The sequence below is a fragment of the Jaculus jaculus genome, chromosome 4, assembly GCF_020740685.1.
Source record: "Jaculus jaculus isolate mJacJac1 chromosome 4, mJacJac1.mat.Y.cur, whole genome shotgun sequence".
Taxonomy (NCBI): domain Eukaryota; kingdom Metazoa; phylum Chordata; class Mammalia; order Rodentia; family Dipodidae; genus Jaculus; species Jaculus jaculus.
In genome coordinates, this window is record NC_059105.1 from 168,493,382 (window position 1) to 168,514,733 (window position 21,352).

The 21,352-nt window shown below is 43.2% G+C and overlaps 1 protein-coding gene across 4 annotated transcripts in view; it reads left to right on the forward strand.

The window, feature by feature from the left end:
• Usf3 (upstream transcription factor family member 3) overlaps positions 1–21,352 on the forward strand; it is a 51,198-nt gene that overhangs the window by 22,221 nt on the left and 7,625 nt on the right. For 2 of the 4 annotated variants that reach the window (XM_045148338.1, XM_045148335.1), the window contains exons 2-6: positions 1,297–1,420; positions 3,400–3,464; positions 5,876–5,904; positions 8,829–8,911; positions 17,871–17,967. In XM_045148338.1, the coding sequence (XP_045004273.1) occupies positions 3,418–3,464; positions 5,876–5,904; positions 8,829–8,911; positions 17,871–17,967 (256 nt within the window). In that variant the 5' untranslated portion in view covers positions 1,297–1,420; positions 3,400–3,417. The remainder of the gene's footprint in view (positions 1–1,296; positions 1,421–3,399; positions 3,465–5,875; positions 5,905–8,828; positions 8,912–17,870; positions 17,968–21,352) is intronic. The other 2 variants (XM_045148337.1, XM_045148336.1) reach the window with 1 other exon arrangement.

A 21,352-nucleotide genomic window follows, 5' to 3' on the forward strand; every position in this document is an offset into this window, starting at 1 on the left:
GTCAGGAGTGGGCTTATGGGTGTTATAGCCAGCGTCCTCTTTCCAGTGTTTGGCACACTGTCCTGTTGCTGTTGTCCACCTGATGTTGGCCAGGGGGTGATGTCCATCCTCTGCTCATGCCGTCTTTCCCCCTGTCATTATAGAGCTTCCCTTGAAGTCTGGAAGCCAAAACAAACCTTTTGTTCCCCACAAGCTGCTCTTGGTCGGGTGTTTTCTGCTGGCATTGCCAACCTAATGGCCACCAGGAGGAAGGCCACCCAAGGAGGCTCCTCAGTTCCTGGGTCCTCCCACACCTCATTTGTCTAGTCTGAGATAAAGCTGTGCTTTGTTGTTTGTTTGTAAATTAACACAGATTGCATTCCTACTGTCATTTCCTTGATGGAAGGTCCTTGAGGAAGTTTGCAGACACTCCTGTAAAAAAACAAAACAAAAACAGGCAGGCGTGGTGGTGCATGCCTTTAATCCCAGCAGAGGTAGTAGGAGGAGCACCATGAGTTCAAGGCCACCCTGAGACTACATAGTGAATTCCAAGTCAGCCTGAGCTAGAGTGAGACCCTGCCTCCAAAAAAAGAAAAAAAAAAAAAACGCGTAATTTTGAATTGAGGACACAGATCATAATGGAACATACCTGGAGGCCTCTAGGTAACTAACTCACGGGCAGTGAGAATTCAGGAGACAGGAACGTGCAGCATGAAAAGAAAACATCTTTTACAGGGGCTAGAGTGATTGCTCAGCAGTCAAAGGCACTGGCTTGCAAAACCTGACAGCCTGGGCGTGATTCCCCCAGTACCCATGGAAAGCCAGATATACAAAATGGCCCATGTGTCTAGAATTCATTTTCAGTGGCAAGAACACCTGGCACTCTTCTCTTCAATTCTCTTCCTCTCCTCCTCTCTCTCTCTCCTTGAAATGAATAATCAATAAAAACATTTAAGAAAAAAACAACCAAAAAAAAGCCCCACATCTTTCCCTGAAGCCCTCTCTGTTGGCTGTAGGACTTCCAACTTTATGGGAATGGACCATGGGTAAGAATTTGGATAGGGGCTTTTGAGAGGAGCTTCATTCATTTGCTTTCCAGCAGTGGGGAGGAGTCCTCTTCTTTTTTTAATTGTTTTTTTTTTTTTTTTCCCCTTCTTTATTGGATTGGAATGTGGTTAGTCCCTTGGTTCTAGCTATGGGGGAGGACTTGAATCATCCTGCCCGCCATCTGTTGATAGCCTTTGTCCCGTGATCTGCTCATGTATACCTTGTGGCTACAAACACTCACTAAGTTTTCTTTTGTTCGTTTTTTTGTAGTAAGAAGAAAACACAACCTATAGACCATCTTCTGGCAGAAGATGATAGATTTGGATCAGCAACGGGAGGTGTTAAAAGCCAGGAATCAAAAGTGAAGAAAGTCTGCAAGTCCTGGGTAAGAAAGGTGACAGATTATTTGTATTTTTTTCTTACTTGTAAGTTGTCATTACAGGATTATCTAGTGTGAGTGCTTCACAAATTGTAGAAGGTGGTTCAGGAGTAAGCTTCAGAAATTAGCCTTTTTTAGGGGTGGGGATTGAGGGTAGGTTTTTGTTTTTTTTTTACCACATGTATGCTTATGTGGGTGTGGCAGAAGTTGATGTTAGAGGTCTTCCTCAATTGCTTTCTACCCTTTTGGTTATTTTGAGGTGGGGTCTCACTCTAGCCCAGGCTGAACTAGAACTCACTCTGTAGTCCCAGGCTTAACCTCCTACTTGCACCATCATGCCCAGCCAAGCTTTTCTTTTCATTAAACTATTTATTTATTCATTTGCATGGAGAATGAGAATATGAGTGGGCGTGCCCGGGCCTCCCGCTGTTGCAAACAAATTCCAGATGCATGCGCCGCTTTGTGCATCTGGCTTTGCATGGGTGCTGGGGAATTGAACCTCACTTCTTAGACTTTGCAGGCAAGTGCCTTAACCACTGAGCCATCTCTCCAGCCCCCCTTTTTAATATTTAATTTTAATTCATTTATTTGAGAGAGAGAATGGGCATGCCAGAGCCACTAGCCATTGCAAATGAACTCCAGCCACATGTGTCCCCTTGTGCATCTGTCTTACGTAGGGACTGAGGAATCAAACCTGAGTCCTTGGGCTTCGCAGGCAAGGTGAAGGTGGTGCCTTCGCCACTAAGCCATCTCTCCAGCCCTAACGTGTCTTGATCTGCAAGCGCGGGCCCACTGGTCCTGTCGTACTCCTCTTCTCAGCACTTCCTGGCTCTGTGTCACATGTGGACAGCGGCCAGGCTTTTCATCTGCTGGTTTGTCCTTTTGTTGTTTTCTGGAGGTGGATCTCGCCTTTTTCTTTGTCTTTTTTTTTTTTTTGAGTTAGGGTTTTACTCTAGCCAGGTTGACCTGAAACTCCCTCTGTAGCCCTGCTACCCTTTCCTTCACGGTGATTCTCCGACCTCCTTCTCTCAAGTGCCGGGATTCAAGATGGGCGCCACCAGCCCTGCTCACCGTGTTTATGTTTATTTTATTTATTTGAGAACACCTTTAATCAGAGGTAGAGGTAAGAGGCAGAGGTAGGAGGAGCGTCATGAGGTGGAGGCCAGCTGAGACTACATAGTGAATTCCAGGGAAAAACCAGGGGGAGAAGGGGGGGGGGCAAGAGAGATGGCTTAGTGGTTGGAGCACTTGCCTGCAAGGCCATAGGACCTGGGTTCGATGCCCTAGGACCCACATAAGCCAGCTGCACACACATCTGGAGTTCTGTTGCGGTGGCTGGAGGTCCTGGTGTGCCTATTCCCACCCCCTGCCTCTTTCTTTCTCTCAAATAAATAAATATTTAAAGTGAGAGAGCAGGGGTGGGGGTGGGGGGTAGACATACCAGGGCCTCCAGCCACTGCAAATGAACTTCAAACATGTGTCACCATGTGCATCTGGCTTACGTGGGTCCTGGGGAATCAAACTTGGGTCCTTGAGCTTTGCAGGCAATTGCCTTAACTGCTAAGCCATCTCTTCAGCATATACATATACACAGTCTCACTTTGCAGCTTACAAGCCTTCTGCCTCAGCTTCCCCAGTGCTGGTATTTCAAGCATATATCTTATTTCCTTATACCACTTTTCATTGACAATACCTGATAGGATCCTTCTTAAATGTCAATTTTATTTTTTAAATTTATGTATTTATTTATTTTGAAGTAGGATCTTACTGTAGCCCAGGCTGACCTGGAATTCACTATATAGTCCCAGGCTGGCCTTAAACTCATGGCGATCCTATCTCTGCCTCCCAAGTGCTGGGATTTAGATGTGCCATTATGTCCGGCCCAATTTTAACTTTTTTAGCATTTTGGTATTCAAACAAATTGCTGCTGATTAATTTTCTCTAAGATTCCTGAATGACTGAACTTTCTGGTGTATCTTTCCATCCCTCTGTAGTTTCCTGTCCCTGTCACCATGCCAGAAATGACAGAACATGAGACTCCTACCAAAAAACAGCACAGGTATGTATCTACAGCCCCAATTAATTATCTCATTTGGGAAGGTAAGAAACAGAATTAGCTTCTATTTAGCTAGTTAGTCCATAGTTAACTTGCATTTGGATAGCAAAAAAATGATTAATCTCCAGAAACTTATATATGTGAATATAAATAGATTTACTGAAAGGATATATGGCTGAAAATTATCTGTCCTTATCTTAGCAGCAATATAATAAGTCAGACTGTGTACCAAATCTATGTTAACTGTTTATTTTCTTTTTAAAATTTTTTTTGTGTTTATTATTTATTTATTTATTTGAGAGGGACAGACAAAGAAAGAGGCAGAGAGAAAGAGAGAGAATGGGCGTGCCAGGGCCTCCAGCCACTGCAAACAAACTCCAGATGCATGCGCCCCCTTGTGCATCTGGCTAATGTGGGACTGGGGAATCGAGCCTTGAACGGGGGTCCTTGGGCTTCACAGGCAAGCACTTAACTGCTAAGCCCATTAACTGTTTATTTTCTGATGACATTTTCACTAGCATTCTGTATTAGTTTTGAAGATTCTGAAACTTTTAGGCTGTAGTTAGTTTAGATAGATATTTTGAAACATTGTAATCTACTAATGCCAATATGCATTTTCCTTATAACGCCTCTTCTGAGATTCTAGCATTTGAGCATTATCTCTGCTTAGAATTATATGATCACTGCTTTTACTAGTGCCAAAGTCACCATTCTCTTTCCTTACCAGATAGCTAGTGGAGAATGCTAATGTGTTGGGCAATTATGCAAAAAAGAAATATCAATGTTTTTAGTACATAGGCTTTCAAGAAAATGTAAAAGCTTGATTGTCCTTAGTGTACGAGTAGAAAAGGCGACTCAGATGCAGTTGTCAGTCAGTCCGTCGGTGTGCGGCCGGCCACCGCATTTCCCTCAACTCTAGTGTTGCTCATCTCTCCTACTCAGGCCTGCTCTGGTGCCAGGGCGCACATAGAAATCACCTATTTTGCATAGCTTTGAGAATCCCCCTCCGCCCTCCAGGTAGGGTCTCACTTTAGCTCAGGGTGACCTGGAACCTGGAATTCACTGTGTAGTCTCAGGGTGGCCTCGAACTCACAGTGATTCTTCTGCTTCCCGAGTGCTGGGATTAAAGCCACCACACTTGCCTATTTTTGAGAATTTACTAGCAGTTAAATTACATTTTTCACGTAGCTACAATTTTCTATGGTTAATTCTGTCCTCAACCCATGATATCTGGGTATCAAGTAATGGAGAATTTTTCTTACTTCCAGAAGTTCTGTATTCTAAGTGTATATGATGGTATGATCTGTTTTTATGCCATAACATGTAGTAAGAAAAGCTTTCTTCAAGTGGTTTCTTTTTGGCTATTTATTTATTTGAGAGAGAGAAGGAGATATCAAATACAGAGAGAATGGGCACGCCAGGTCCTCTAGCAACTGCTGATGAACCCAAGACACATGTCCCATCCTGTGCATCTAGCTTATGGGTACTGTGGAATCAAACCTTAGGCTTCTCAGGCAAGCGCCTTAACTGCTCAGCTATTTCTCCAGCCCTCTTTTTTTTTTTTTTTTTGAAGTAGGGTCTCATTCCAGCCCAGGCTGATCTATAACTCACTCTGTATTCCCAGGCTGACTTTGAACTCACAGTGATTCTTCTACCTCTGTCACCCTAGTGTTGGGATTAAAGGTGTGTGCCACCATGCCTGGCCTCTATTTTTTTTTAAAATTTTATGGCAGTTTTTTTTTTAAATGTTTTATATATTTGAGAGGGAGGGGAGAGATAGAGATGGGGGGATAAAAGAAGATAGATAGGCAGATAGAGAGGATGGGCACACCAGGGCCTCTAGCCACTGCAAACAAACTCCAAACGCATGTGCCATCTTGTGCATCTGGCTTATGTGGGGAATCCTTGGCTTTGCAGGCAAGTGCCTTAACTGTTAAGCCATCTTTCCAGCCCCAGCTCTTTTTTTATATTAAAAAATATTTTAAATTTATTTTATCTGCACCTGTGTGTGGGGATCTATAAGGATCCTGTGCTGTTGCAAAACACCAGATGTTTGTGCCATTTTTTTGCATCCAGGTTATGTGGATGGCTTGGGAATTTAACCAGGGCTACAAGGCTTCACAGGCAAGCACCTTTAACCACTAAGCCATCCTCCCAGCCCCTTCAGCTGGTGTCTTATTGATGTAACCAATGCCATTTCATAAAGTTTATTTATGGTTCTCAAAAAGAAAGAAAATGCTTTTCCATTTTCTTTCCTTTTTAAAAAAATATTTTATTTATTTATTTGCAGGCAGAGAGATACAGGCACAGAGAAAGTATGGGAGCAACAGGGCCTGCAGCCACTGCAAACAAACTTCTGATGCAAGTGCATGCGTTTCCATTTTCATGTTACCTTTTAATTTTTTTCCTTTCAGAAAGAAAAACCGGGAGACACACAATGCAGGTATGTACAATAATTTAAATTGTACTTGGTAATGTATTTTGCTTTCAAAATGAAATTATACCATTAGATTGTAAGCTTTTATGCTATATGCATAAGATCATTTTGTTGTATTTTAGGAAAGTACACCTTTATTGTTTTTTCAAGGTAGGGTCTCACTCTAGCCCAGGCTGACCTGGCATTCACTATGTAGTCTCAGGGTGGCCTTAAACGTGTGGCAGTCCTCCTGTCTCTGCCTCCCGAGTGCTGGGATTAAAGGCGTGAGCCACCACACCTGGCTCACTTTATTGTTTTTAGCTGACAAAGTATTTTGGGATCCTCATGGAGATGACTTTGTAACATCTGATTGATAGTCTCTTTGGATATGTCAAGAGATGAGCATATTCACCGAGGTAGTTTTGGAAGGAGTTTCACTTGCTGAGGAAATCGAGATACACTTTTCAGGAGGATGGAGGTTATGTGTGTATATATATTCCAGAGGGGACAGGCTGAGACGTAGACTGCGAACCTTAAAGGGCCTTGCATATAGATAGCCTTAAATTAAGTTATAAGTTATAAAGACTTCTAGGAGAAGAACAAATGTAGAAAATAAATATTTGATCTTATCTCAAGTATCAGGCAAAAGCTAGATAAGCATCCTTAGAGTTGACTTTGCACGTACGTTTGCACTTTGGCACGCTGTATAATGTTTTGTTTTTTTATCTAGGACTGACTATATGCAGACAAAAAGATTTAGAAGTTACTTTCTTTTACTTTATAGATATCTTCCTTTCCTTATGGAAAAGATTTGTGTTGATCTGTGAAAGATGCCTTATTGCCTTTGAAACCCCATTTATCTCTACAAGCAAAGAGTTTTTGCTTTTTTTTTTTTTTTTTTCCCAAATATATATTGTGACAGAGGAGAGAGACTGAGAGAAAGAAAATGGACATGCCACAGCCTCCTGCCTCTTCAAATAAGCTCTAGACGCATGCGCCACTTTATGCATCCGGTTTATGTAGGTACCAGGGAATCAAGCCTGGGTGTGCAGGCTTGGCAAACAAGTGCCTTTAACAGCTAAACATCTCCAGCCCCCAAAGTGTTTTGTTTCTTTAACTATGTACATTTAAATAGCCACTAGATAACATACTATTTGAAAATTCAGAATAGGTAAATTATACTTCATTGCCTTATATTTTTGCTCTAAAAATTAAGTATAATTAAGTATAATTTTGGCCTTATGGAATAAATCTTTTTGTTTGTTTTGTTTTGTTTTTAAGTTTTTCAAGGTAGGGTCTTGCTGGCCTGGAATTCACTTGTAGTGTCAGGCTGGTCTAGAAATCACACAGTGATCCTCCTACCTCAGCCTCCCAAGTGATAAGATTAAAGGGATGTACCACCACGTCTGGTATCTTCTTTTTTAAACATATTTAAAAATTTATTTGCAGGCAAAGAGACAGAAGAAAGCCAGACAGAGAGAGAGAGAAAGAAAGACTGGGTGTGTCTGGAACTCGGCCGGTGCAAGCGAAATCCATATGCGTGCGCCACTTTGTGCATCTGACTTTACATTAGGGTGCTAGGGAACTGAACCTGGGTCATTAGGCCCTGTAGCCAGTTGCCTTAGCTTCTGAGCCATCTTTCCAGCCCAGAATAAATCTTTTTTTATTGGAATCAAATGTCTCAAGGTGCTATGAGTATGTCTTGATTGTAACTTTTTTGTTTGTTTTTTTGTTGAGGCAGTCTCTCACTCTAGCCCAGGCTGACCTGGAACTCACTCTGTAGCTCTAGGCTGGCCTCGAACTTACGGTGATCCTCCTACCTCTGTCTCCCAGTTTAAAGGCATGCGGCACCACACCCCACCTGCTTGTAACCAGAGTAAGTAGATTATTACTAAGAGGATGTCCTTACTGCTAGATTATGAAGAGGAAAAAAACCCAAAAAAACTTTTGTAAAACAAGTTCTATCTGAGCTGTAATCTAAAAGACAGTCAGAGAAACTCTGGAATCTTTTGTTAGAAAGAAAGATTTTTTTTTTTTTTTCCTTTTTGGTTTTTCAAGGTAGGGTCTCAATCTAGCTCAGGCTGACCTGGAATTCACTGTGTAGTCTCAGGGTGGCCTTGAACTCATGACAGTCCTCCTAATCTGCCTCCTGAGTACCACTATGCCCAGCTACAAAGAAAGATTTTAGAAGTCTTCTTGGGCTGAAGAGATGGCTTACTGGTTAAGGCACTTGTCTGCAAAGCCAAAGGACCCAAGTTCAATTCCCCAGGACCCACATATAAGCCAGATGCATAAGGGAGTGCACACATCTGGAGTTCATTTGCAGTGGCTGGAGGCCCTGGCACACCCATTCCCTCCCTCCCTCTTTCTGTCTCTCTCTCTCCCTGCCTGTTTCTCTCTCTCTTTCATAAATAAGAAAAATAAAAATATTTTTTAAAGAAAGTTTTCTTAACAAGGGAGCTGAAGAGATGGCTCAGTGGTTAAGGCATTTGCCTTCAAAGCCCGACAACCTGGGTTCAGTTTCCAGTATCCATGCACAGCCAGATACACAAATTGGCCCATGCATCTGGAGTTCATTTATAGTGGCTAGAGGCCCTGGCACATCTATTTTTTGTCTCTTTCTCTCTGTGTCTTTCTTTCTTTTGCTCTTCTCTGCTTGCAAATAAATGAATAAAATATTTTTTAATATAAAAAGGACTGTTTAAAAACCTGAACAAAAAAGCCAAGAGAAATGTATTTGCATACGGCATTTTACAGCTACAATTTGGGTAGCTCCTATTTCCTCCTGCTGCTTCCACAGTTGCGCCCTGTCAACCTAGAACACTTCACAGTTACACCGAAGTTGTCAGTTGTTCCTGAGCCCTCTTAGGAATTTCTCTATGTACATTTCTTTGCGGGCACTCTGGCCGAGTGGTGTGAGGTTTAATAAACGGACTTTTCCCCCCGTCTAGTGGAGAGGCACAGGAAGAAGAAAATCAATGCTGGGATAAGCAGAATAGGAGAGCTGATCCCTTGCTCCCCTGCTCTGAAGCAGGTAAGAATTTGCTCATTTTCATTCACTGTTTGTTAGCAGACAGCTGCCTAAATTCTTTTCATATTATATCTCTTATCTTATTATACCTCTTAGTATAGTTTTCCACAAGATCAAATATACCATCTAATTTCTAAACCACTTTGTGTTTTCTGATGAATTACTAAGGAAATCGAGTGCCAAGGTTAGGCTTCTGTGTGTCCCACTGTGCTTACGAGACATTTGCTTTGCCAAGTCGTGTTCTTTATTCTACTGCTGGGAGTATAAGACTGTGTCTGCACATGTGGTCATGACCTATCCACTCCTAACAATATTGCAAATCTAGGCTTAATCCATATTTTCCCATAATGAAGGTGGCTTTGGTGTTCTGCTGATAATAAGAATATAATAGGTTCATTGAAATCAAAACAAATGATTGAAATAAGATGGAAATATAAAAAGCTAAAGAAAGGGCCAGAGGACTGGAGATATGGCTTGGCGGCTAAGCGCTTGCCTGGGAAGCCTGAGGACCCCAGTTCAAGGCTCGATTCCCCAGGACCCACATTATGCACAAGGAGGCACACACATCTAGAGTTTGTTTGCAATGGCTGGAGGCCCTGGTGTACCCATTCTCTCTCTCCTCTATCTGCCTCTTTCTCTCTCTTTGTCACTCTCAAATAAATAAATTTTAAAAAAAGAAAAAAATTTTAAAAAAGGGCTGGAGAGATGATGACTCGGTGGTTAAGGTACTTGCCTCCAAAACCTAAGGACCAGTACCCACGTATGCCAGATGCCCAAGGTGGCACATGTATCTGGAGTTCCTCTGCAGTGGCTAGAAGCCCTAGCATGCCCATTCTGTCTCTATGTCTACCTCTTTCTCTCTCGTAAATAAATAAAATATTTAATTTTTTTTAAAAAGCTGGGCATGGTGGTATATTCCTTTAATCCCAGTTCTTGGGAGACAAAGGTAGGAGGATTGCTGTGAATTTGAGGCCAGTGTGAGACTACATAGTGAATTACAGGCCAGGTTGGGCTAGAGTGAGTCTCTACCTAGAAAAACAAAAACAAAAGGACTAGAGAGATGACCCAGCGGCTAAGATGCTTGCCTGCAAAACCTAATGACCCTGGTTTGATTCCCCAATACCCACTTAAAGCCAGATATACAAAGTAGCACATGTGTCTGGAATTCATTTGCAGCGGCTGGAGGCCCTGGTGTGCCCAGGCTCTCACATTCTTTCTCTTCTTGCAAATAAATAAGTAAAATATTTAATTAAAAAATTTTGTTCATTTTTATTTATTTATTTGAGAGTGACAGAGAGAGAGAGAGAGGGAGAGGGAGAGAGAGGCCCCCTTATTGTTTTTTATTTTTTAAGCTAAAGAAAGGGCTGGAGAGATGACTTAGATGTTGTTTTTGTCTGCAAAGCCAAAGGACTTCAGTTTGATTCCCCAGGACCCATGTAAAGCCAGATGCACAAGGTGGCACATGCCTCTAAAGTTTGTTTGCAGCAGCTAGAGGCCCTGGGGTACCCAGTCTTTCTTTCTCTCTCCCTGCCTCTTTCTCTGTCTCACAAATAAAATAAATACATATTATCTTTTTTTTTTTTTTTTTTTTTTGAGGAGCTCCACCAACACCAGCAGGATGCTGGGTCTCCTTTTTTTTTTTTTTTTTTTTTAATGAGGTAGGGTCTCACTCTGGCTCAGGCTGACCTGGAATTCACTATGTACCCTCAGGGTAGCCTCGAACTCACAGCGATCCTCCTACCTCTGCCTCCCGAGTGCTGGGATTAAAGGTGTGTGCCACCATGCCCGGCGTCATATTATCTTTTTTTTTTTTTTTAATTTTTATTAACATTTTCCATCCATGATTATAAAATATATCCCATGGTAATTCCCTCCCTCCCCACCCCCACACTTTCCCATTTGAAATTCCATTCTCCATCATATTATTATCTTTTTTAAAGAAGCTTAAAAAAAAAAAGGCATGCTACACCCCCCCCCATTATAACCACTCATAAGATGCTGCACATTTCTCCAGGCATGGTTCTGTAAAAATTACTATTTTTTATTTATTTGCAAGCAAGAGAGGTGGCATGAATGAATATGGGCATGCCAAGACCTCTTGCCATTACAAGGGAACTCCAAGTGCATGTACTATTTTGTGCATCTCATTTTATGTGGTTGCTGGCAAATAGAACCTGGCCCTGCAGACTTTACAAGGCACGAGCTCCTCCAGGCATGGTTTTGTCAGTGTACGCTTTCATCATTTGGTTGTCTTCATTCAGTGTATGTAGAATGGACTTAACAGCTCTGCGTTCTTACCTCAAACATCAGTCCAGAGCCAGGCGAGCACACAGAGAGCGAATTGTGCATACACTTGCACTTTGACAGGTTGCACAACATTTTACTTTGAATCAAGGACTGTAGTCAGATATGTATATATTAGAAGCTGTAGGTCTTTTCCAAACTTTGAACTGCTGGGGTTTTCTAGGTGGTCAGATGTGCCACATACTTTTCATTCTGCCTTCCACACTTTACTTTTGAAACCGTCCTCTGTTTTCTCTTAACCAGTTAGTGTCTTCCAGTCCTGTTTTTTAGGGTCTCACTCTAGCCCAGGCTGACCTGGAATTCACTGTGTGGTCTCAGGGTGGCCTTTAGCTCATGGAAATCCTCCAACCTTTGCCCTTTTTTTCTTTTTTTAACTGAGAACATACTTTGTATGGATACATCATATGTTAGTACCATCTTTTCCCTTGTTCCTGCCCCACTGCACTGGGTGCCCTCCTCAGTGAGGTTGCTGGTATTCCCCATGGGGTTACGAGATGCACAAAATAGTAATGCTCTTGGAGTTCCCTTGCAGTGGCAAGAGGTCAATTTTCTAGTCCTGTTTTGAATGTTGTTTTAAGCTTGTTTTAACATTGTGTTTGATTTTTTTTGTTTGTTTTTAACTTTATATACATTTTCTATAATTTTAAAAATATTTTATTTTTAGTTATTTAGTTGAGATATAGAAAGAGAAAGAGAGAATATGTGAACACCAGGGTCTCCAGCCACTGCAAAAGAACTCCAGATACATGTGCCACAACCACTAAGCCATCTCTCCAGCCCCAAAATTAAATGATTATATTTCTTGAGTGAAGTACAGAGCCAAGGAAAGACACCCACATGGCTAGAGATCCCATGTGGAGGGCCTGGAAAAGCCGGGGAAGCAGAAGAGAGAAAATAAAGTTCCAGGAGCTCCTGCCACGTGGGCGCTAGAGAGGTGAAGAACCCCTGCGGAGAGTAAGGGCTGGGGGGGCCCCTCACCCCTCTGCTCACTGGCTGGGCCCAGGGGAGCATCGCACCCACAGCTGGAAGTCCCAGGTGGTCCTTTTGTCAGCTTGTCTTAATTGACAACCTCCATCCTTACAGATAGTAAACCATGATAATTCCCTCCCCTCCCCTCCCCACTTTTCCCTGTCATGACTCTCCATCCTATCCCCTCCCCCCTCTCAATTAGTCTGTCTTTTATTTTGATGTCTTCATCTTTTCCTCCTGTTATGAGGGCCCTGTGTAGGTAGTACCGGGCATTGTGAGGTCATGAATATCAAAGCCATTTTGTATCTGGAATACTGTATTGTAAGCGGTCCTACCCTTCCTTTGGCTCTTAAATTCTTTCTGCTGCCTTTTCCACAATGGACCCTGAACCTTGGAGAGTATGATAGAGATGTTTCAATGCTGAACACTCCTTTGTCACTTCTCAGCACTGTGGTGGCTTTTGAGTCATCTCAAAGGTCATTGCCGTCTGAATGGCTTACAGTGCTTGCCTGCAAAGCCAAAGGACACAGGTTTGGTTCCCCAGTACCCATATAAAACCAGATGCACAAAGTGGTGCATACATCTGGAGTTCGTTTGCAGTGGCTAGAGGCCCTGGTACGCCCATTCTCTCTCCCTCTTCCCCCTCTCATAAATAAATAAATAAGTACATAAATAAGAAAAAAAAATTAAACATATTTTTATGTATTTGTTTGCAAGAAGAGGGGTTGATGAGAGAGGGAATGGTGTGCCAGGCCTCTTGTGACTGCAAACAAACTCCAGATGCAAGTGCCCACTTTGTGCATCTGACTTTATGTGGGTACTGGGGAATCAAACTCAGGCTGTCAGGTTTTGCAACAAGTGCCATTAACTGCTGAACCATCTCTTTGGCCCAACTTCAGCTCTTTTATTTTAATTTCCAAGAGTCTTTTTCTTATTCTTTCATACCACATTATCTTGTCTCTGAATGTCCTATAGACTTTGAAGTTTTCTTTAGCTTTCTGTGTTTGTTTTCTAATTCTCTTTTCCCCATTTTGTGTGTTCTGCCTTTCATTTGGGAGGCTATCCATACCTTAGTGCTTAGTGATAAGCTGTTTTTTTCTTTAAACATTTTATTTGAGAGAGAGAAGAAGAGGCAGGTAGAGAGAAAGAATGGCCACACCAGGGCTAAGCCATTTCCTCAGCCCAATAATCTGTTTCTTTATGAAGTGGGGGGAAGGAGGAGCTGGAGGGATGGCTTAGTAGTTAAGGCATTTGCCTGCAAAGCCAAAGGACCCAGGCCAGGTTCAATTCCCCAGGACCCACATAAGCCAGATACACAAGGGGCCACATGCATCTCCTGGCACACCCATTCTCTCTCTCCCTCTTTCTCTGTTAAATAAATAAAATAAATAAAAATAAAATATTTAAATTAAAAAAAAATGAAGCAGGGGCTGAAGAGATGGCTTAGTGGTTAAGTGCTTGCCTGTGAAGCCTAAGGAGCCAGGTTCAGTTCCCTAGAATTGATATAAGCCAGATCTGTCTAGAGTTTGTTTGCACTGGCTAGAGACTCTGGTGTGCCCATTCTCTCTCTCTCTCTCTCTCTCTTAAATAAATAAATATTTTTAAAAATATATTTATTTATTTATTTATTTATTTCACAGAGAAAGAGGGAGGGAGAGAGAAAGAAGGAGCATGCCAGAGCCTCCAGCCAATGCAAACAAACTCCAGATGTGTGCACCCCTTGTGCATCTGGCTAACGTGGGTTCTGGGGAATCGAACTTGGGTCCTTTGGCTTTGCAGGCAAACACCTTAACCCCTAAGCCATCCCTCCAGCCCAATAAATATTTTTTTTAAATTATTTATTTATTTATTTGAGAGCGACAGACACAGAGAGAAAGACAGATAGAGGGAGAGAGAGAGAATGGGCGCGCCAGGGCTTCCAGCCTCTGCAAACGAACTCCAGACGCGTGCGCCCCCTTGTGCATCTGGCTAACGTGGGACCTGGGGAACCGAGCCTCGAACCGGGGTCCTTAGGCTTCACAGGCAAGCGCTTAACCGCTAAGCCATCTCTCCAGCCCCCAATAAATATTTTTTTAAAAAAACAATGAGGCAGGCTGGAGGGATGGCTTAGCTATTAAGGCATTTGCTTGCAAAAACAAAAGGACCCAGGTTTGATTCCCTAGGGCCCATGTAAGCTAGATGCACAAGGGATTGCACGCATATGGAGTTTGTTTACAGTGGCTGGAGGCCCTGGCGCACCCATATTTTCTCTCTCTCCCCCTGACTTACCTATTTCTCTCTCTCAGATAAAAACAGGGCTGGAAAGATGGCTTAGTGGTTAAAGCGCTTGCCTGTGAAGCCTTGCTTCTCAGCCTTGTCCTCCATGGCAAGAACATACACATCAATTTGTTTTCTTCCCTATAGGAAGGGCTATACTTTCATAAATATGTTTTTAGTTTTTAGTAGTGCATCCCTTGAAGCCCAGAGAGGTAGGAGGATTACTGTGAGTTAAATGCCAGCCTGGGCTACAAATTAAGTTCCAGGTCAGCCTGGGCTAGAGTGAGACCCTGCCTCAAAAACAAAACAAACCAAACCAAGCTAGAGAGATACCTTAGCGGTTAGGGTGTTTGCCTGCGAAGCCAAAGGACCCAGGTTCCATTCCCAGGACCCACACAACCCAGTTGCACAAGGGGCACGTGCTTCTGAAGTTTGTTTGCAATGGCTAGAGGCCCTAGTGTGCCCATTCTCTCTGTGTCTCTCTTCTCTCTTGCTCTCTGCTTGCAAATAAATAAATAATTTTTTTTTTGGAAAAAAAAAACAGTAACAAATTATAAAAATGTATTGTCTATCTCAATATTTTGTTTTTGTTATTTTTTCAAGGTAGGGTCTCACTCTAGCTTAGGCTGACCTGGAATTCACTATGAAGTCTCAGGGTGGCCTTGAACTCATGGCAATCCTCCTACCTGTGCCTCTGGAGTGCTTGGATTAAAGGCGTGTGCCACCATACCCAGCATCTATCCCAGTATTTAAGAAGCTGAGGCAGGGGATCACATGTTAAAGGCCAGCCTAGACCATGTAATATGTTAAAGGCTAGCTAGTCTGAACTACATTGTGAGACTCTTAAAACCAAAAAAAAAAAGAGAGAGAGAGAGAGAGAGAGAAGAAGGGTAGGAAAGGATTTTCTCAACACATGACAACTGATGTTTTCCACTTTATTTTTCCTTTTCCACATCTTAATGCTAGTAGCTGCTCAGTAAACATTGGAAGATTCCCAGTAAAATTTTGTTTTCCTAGGCTTGGCTTACATTTTTCCAAGTTGTGAAGAAAGGAAACCTTTAACCATTTCACTTTCACCATGTCCTAGACTATTCAAAGGAAATGGTGACCTGGCTCCTAGAAGCAGCAGTTGAAAAGCTTCCTTCTTCAGTCATGCTAAGTCCTCTGCTCTGTCTGCAGTGGGGTGGTGGTGGTGGTCGCTGGGCACTGTCAGGTTCTGCCTTTGTTCAAATCCTTGTTTTAAATAAGAGGTAATAGTGGGGCTGGAGACATGCTCAGCAAGTAAGAACACTTGTTGCACAAGCCTGAGGACCTGAGCCCGAGGCAGCCCTCTGTCCTGAGCTGTATCTCCAGGCAGAGGACCTGAGCTCTGTCCCCAGCACCCTGTTGTAAGTCAGATGTGGCCGCACACACCTGTAACCCCGGTCCTGAGTGAGTGGAGATGGGAGAATCACTAGAGCTTGCTGGTCAACAGTGTCAGCTCGGCCCCGTGTGGTGGCGCACGCCTTTGATCCCAGCACTCAGGAGGCAGGGGTAGGAGAATTGCCATGAGTTCAAGGCTGCCCTGAGACTACGTAGTGAATTTCAGGTCAGCCTGAGCTAGAGTGAGACCCTACCTTGAAATAAAAAAAGAAGGAAAAAAAAAACTTTGGAATGGGAAAGTGGGAACATGACATGAAAAGTCAATCAAGCCGGGCGTGGTGGCGCACGCCTTTAATCCCAGCACTTGGGAGGCAGAGGTAGGAGGATCGCCATGAGTTCGAGGCCACCCTGAGACTCTATAGTGAATTCCAGGTCAGCCTGGGCTAGAGTGAGACCCTACCTCGAAAAACCAAAAGAAAAAAAAAAAGAAGAAAGAAAAGTCAATCAAGGGACATCCTTCTTTTAAATTTTCTTTTGTTTATTTTTATTTATTTATTTGAGAACAACAGACAGACAGAGAGAGAGAGAGATCAAGAGAGAGAGAGAGAATGGGTGCATCAGGGCCTCCAGCTACTACAGACGAACTCCAGATACATGTGCCACCTTGTGCATCTGGCTTACGTGGGTCCTGGGGAATCCAGCTTCAAACAGGTCCTTAGGCTTCACAGGCAAGCACTTAACCACCCAGCCATCTCTCCAGCCTCTCCCCCTTTTTTTGAGGTAGGATCTCACTCCATCCCAAGCTGACCTGGAACTCACTCTTTAGTTCCAGGTTGGCATCGAACTCGCAGCGATCCTCTGCCACTGCCACCTGTGCACTGGCATTAAAGGCGTGCGCCACCACACCCAGCTTTTTCAAGCTATTATTTAGGACAATTTCCAATTATGGTTAATATAGTAAACAGTAGACAATAACATTAAAAGCTGAAAGTGAACACAAACCCGAAGCCCCCCACTGGTCTCTTCTCCAACAGTCTTTGTGACGTGAATCTCCGCAGCCCAGCTCACCTCTGTGCCGTCCTCCTCCATGGGAGCCCAGCCCTGCCGGAGGCCCTTGGCTCTGGGCCCTCATTGCTTGGTCATCTTCTCTGGGCGTCTGCAGGCTGTGCTTGGGTGTTTCCTCACAGAGAGCCCTTCCCAGAGGGCCCTGTGCCAAGAACACGCTGCAGCAGACTGTCTTAGCACAGGCAGGCTGCTGGGACAAAAGCACCATGGACTGTGTGTGTGACTTCCCAAAAATTTGTCCCTCACAGCTCTGGATGCTGAGAAGTCCCCAGGTCATGATTCCATTCTGGTTTTGTCCTTACATGGTGGAGGAGAAAGGGTTCATTCTGTCTCTTGTAAGGGTGCTGGTTTCATTCACAAGAAGGGAGGAGTCCCCTTAGTGACCGCCCTTCCCCCAGCTCCAGATTCTAGCACATTAGGTATTAGGAGTCATGCACATGAATATGGTAGAGGTTCCCAAACATTCCTTCCACAACAGAGTATTCCTGGTCGTCCTCTGTCCAGCTCCTTCCTTACCTTCCTTTAGTTTTCCTTATATTGCTTCATGTGTATTTTTATCATCACCTTTTTTTGTTTTGTTTTGGTTTGGATTTTTTTGAGGCACAGTCTCAGTTTGGCCTAGGCTGACCTGGAACTCACTCTGTAGCTCCAGGCTGTCCTCAAACTCAAGGCAATCCTCCCACCTCAACCTCCCCATGCTGAGAGTAAAGGTGTACACCACCAAGCTTGGCTATCACCTAATTTGTTTTTAAATATACTTACGTTGTTTGAGGTTGAGGTTTGCACAGTTTACTACTTTGTCCCAGAACAGAGCCTGACATGGTCATCACTCAGTTGAGGTATGCTTAGTAAACGTTAAGATGAACAGAAGCTTGTGAACATTGTGCCTGTTTTAAAGTTTGAAAAGTCACATATCACATAGAAGTGATAAGGCCAAAGTTTTAAGTTTGTCTCTAACAAAGTCTCACCCTTCATTGACTTTTAAATGGTTAACTTGCTTTGGCAGAGCAAGAATATGATCCTGGACCAAGCCTTCAAATACATAACAGAACTGAAGCGGCAGAACGATGAGCTTCTGCTGAACGGGGGGAATAACGAACAAGGTAAAGATCTGGAGCTTCTCGCTGTTTGCCTATGTTTAGGTGTGCGTGTTATAGTGAAAGTTATTTTAGAACATAGAAGGCTTCTCCCACCAAAGCAAAATTAAGACCGTGATTGTAAGAAGCCTAAGAAAGGACTGGAAAGATGGCTTAGTGGTTAAGGCACTTTCTTGCCTGTGAAGCCGAAGGACCCAGGCTCAATTCCTCAGGACCTACGTAAGCCAGATGCACAAGGGGGCTCACTCATCTGGAGTTTGTTTGCAGTTTGCTGGAGGCCCTGGTGTGCCCATTCTCTTTCTGTCTCTTCCTTCTCCCCCCCACCCCCCGCTTGCAAATAAATTAAATAAATAAATAAATAAAAAGAAGAAGCCTGAGCTGGGCATGGTGGTGCACGCCTTTAATCCTAGCACTTGGGAGGCAGAGGTAGGAGGATCGCTGTGAGTTCAAGACCACCCTGAAACTATATTGAATTCAGGATCAGCCTGGGCTAGAGTGAAACCCTACCTCAAAAAAAACAAAAAAAAAGGCCTGGGAGAACAGAATGGAAACAACAAACGAAAATGGAAACCAAACAAGTAACACCAAAAAGCTCATTTTAGTTTAACCCTGATTTTTCCTCTGTGAGCAAATTTAATCTTGCACACATACATAATTTTGATTTTATCCCTTCTGTGTACCGCATGTTTACCTAAATCATGAAACTAATCATACTGAATTTGTTTTGTTTTGTTTTTCAAGGTAGGATTTCACTCTAGCCCAGGCTGCACTGGAATTCACTATGTAGTCTCAGGGTGGCCTTGAACTCACAGTGATCCTCCTCCCTTTGCCTCCTGAGTGTTGGGATTAAAGGCATGTGCCGCCACACCCAGCTCTGAATATCCTTTATTTCACTTGAATCTATAGTTAGCAAAATGCCATAAGGTGGTATGAAGAGGAATTCTGCTTAGCCTAACTTGAAAGCAGGGTTGAATAGTCCTATGCCAGGTCTTGACTGCATTAACTCAGAAGTCTAAAGTTCACATAGTGGATGTGTTCAAATAGTTGTTCACATAGGTCTGTATTTTAGGTGCAGTTGATACTATTTCTGTAATCTTAACAAGTAGCTTTTCCCAAGGGGTGTTTTCCTCTCCAGGTGATTAACAGACATGTTTGGATTGACTCTTACTGGAGTGAGCTATCATATACATCCTTGCTCTTTAAAGGGGTCACATATCTAGCAGTGGCCTTTCAGCCAGTTTAAAACCTCAGCACACAAAGCCAAAGGTACAACTTAGGTCCCATTCTGACCAGTAATCAGAGCCCTGCAACTCGATTTTCCTGGTTATACAGGCTGCTGATTGTGAGGTAGAGGTCCATCTCCAATGACCTCCAAGCTCTAAGCACCTGACATTACCAACTCAAGAGTTAAGACTAAATTCATTTAGGAGGTAGATGTTGAGTCTTTTTCTTGTTGACTTCGAGGCCTTGCAGGATGCTGAGGGCCCAGGTTCTTGAGTGTTTGACTGCTGCAGGACCTCTGAGGATGGCCTGACTATCAGCAAGAGGAATCAATCACAAATATAATCACTACTTAAGGCTGCAATCAGTATAATAGAGCCATTCCAAAGTTGTTTGCCAAAAGGGTGCGTGGTGTCTGATATGGTTTGAATCTGCTTCTGTGTCATGTAAACAGATGTCAGTCACAGCATTCAACCTTGATAACAGCATGAGTACTTTCCCAGGTGGCTGTCAGGATTGCTACCTTCTATGCTGGCTATCTTTGTACTACTGAGTCCTTTAATCTAACTGTAGGTGGCTGGCTGTGATTGCCCTACCTGGCATGTCAGTAGCCCATACTGGAGGGCTCACTGGGATGCGTACAAAGAATAATCATTGCTTTTCTCTGCAGAAGAGGCAGCACTGTTCCCACAGTAGGGAGTTGAAGATAACTTGAACCCCATTTTTGTCAGTAGGTCTTTGCTTAATAAAAGGAAAGGTCATATGGGCATTATTACAAAAGTATGGATAAAGAGTATTCCACAGACATCAAGGCAGAGTTAAATGTTGGTTATAGGACTCCCATAACACAACAACAGCTTGAGCATATCATTTTTTTTTTTAATTTATTTATTTGAGAGCGACAGACACAGAGAGAAAGACAGATAGAGGTAGAGAGAGAGAATGGGCGCGCCAGGGCCTCCAGCCACTGCAAACGAACTCCAGACACGTGTGCCCCCTTGTGCATCTGGCTAACGTGGGACCTGGGGAACCGAGCCTCGAACCGGGGTTCTTAGGCTTCACAGGCAAGCGCTTAACCGCTAAGCCATCTCTCCAGCCCTCATCTTTTGAAAAAGGAACCTGAGTTAGGTTAGCATAATACAGAAGACAGCAAAAATACAAGTGGAGCAAGAGGGGATGGATGCCCTGAGCCTTTTTGTGGCACCTAAAGATATAGTTTACATCCATGATAATGCAAGTCAAACAGGTACTGAATGAAACATGTAGTGAATGCTTAACAAGGTGATAGATGTCAGCCGTTGTCATTAAATGAGATAATGAATGAAAAATGCCAGGAAGTAAGTGTGCAATCAGTGAGGGGAAGAGCTGTGACTTGATTCACAGGGACTGTCCTTTTATGTCTAGTAGCACTGCTGCATCTCTTGTTCCTTAGTTTAGATAAGTGACCTGCTGATCTCAGCTCGTCCGTGTTGAAGTGGAACTCTTCATTTCAGGCTCTGGCACAGGGCAATAAACTTAAGTTTATGACACCATTTAATTCCTGACAGTTTCCATTATTTCCAAAGGAAAAGAGAAACTAAGGCTTACCCCAGGCTGCAGGAATGCTCACTAATTAAAGCGCTTGCTTTTTAAAGCCTAATGCCCTGGGTTCGATTTCCCCAGTACCCATCTAAAGCTAGATGCACAAAGTGTTGCATGCATCTGAAGTCCGTTTGCAACAGCTAGAAGCCCTGGCACATTCATTCTTTCTCTCTCTCTCTCTGTCTGCCTGCTTGCAAATTAATATTTTTTTTAAAGAGTATGTTCCTTAGTACCACAAGTCATGTTAGTTGTTACAGCATTTAAATGGCACTGTGTAGATACTCAAGGGTATTTTGTAGCCTATTACCAGGAATGAGTCTGCCTTCCCTATGTCATTTATGTAGCTGCATCTTGAAAAGTTTTCAGTTGAGAATGATGAGATTTACATGCTATTAAAAGATTTTGAGCTGGGCGTGGTGGCACACACCTTCATCCTAGCACTCGGGAGGCAGAGGTAGGAGGATCACCATGAGTTCAAGACCATCCTGAGACTACTTGGTGAATTCCAGGTCAGCCTGGACCAGACTGAGACCCTACCTCATTTAAAAAAAAAAAAAAAAAAAGACTTTGTTTCAATGGTTGACCTCTA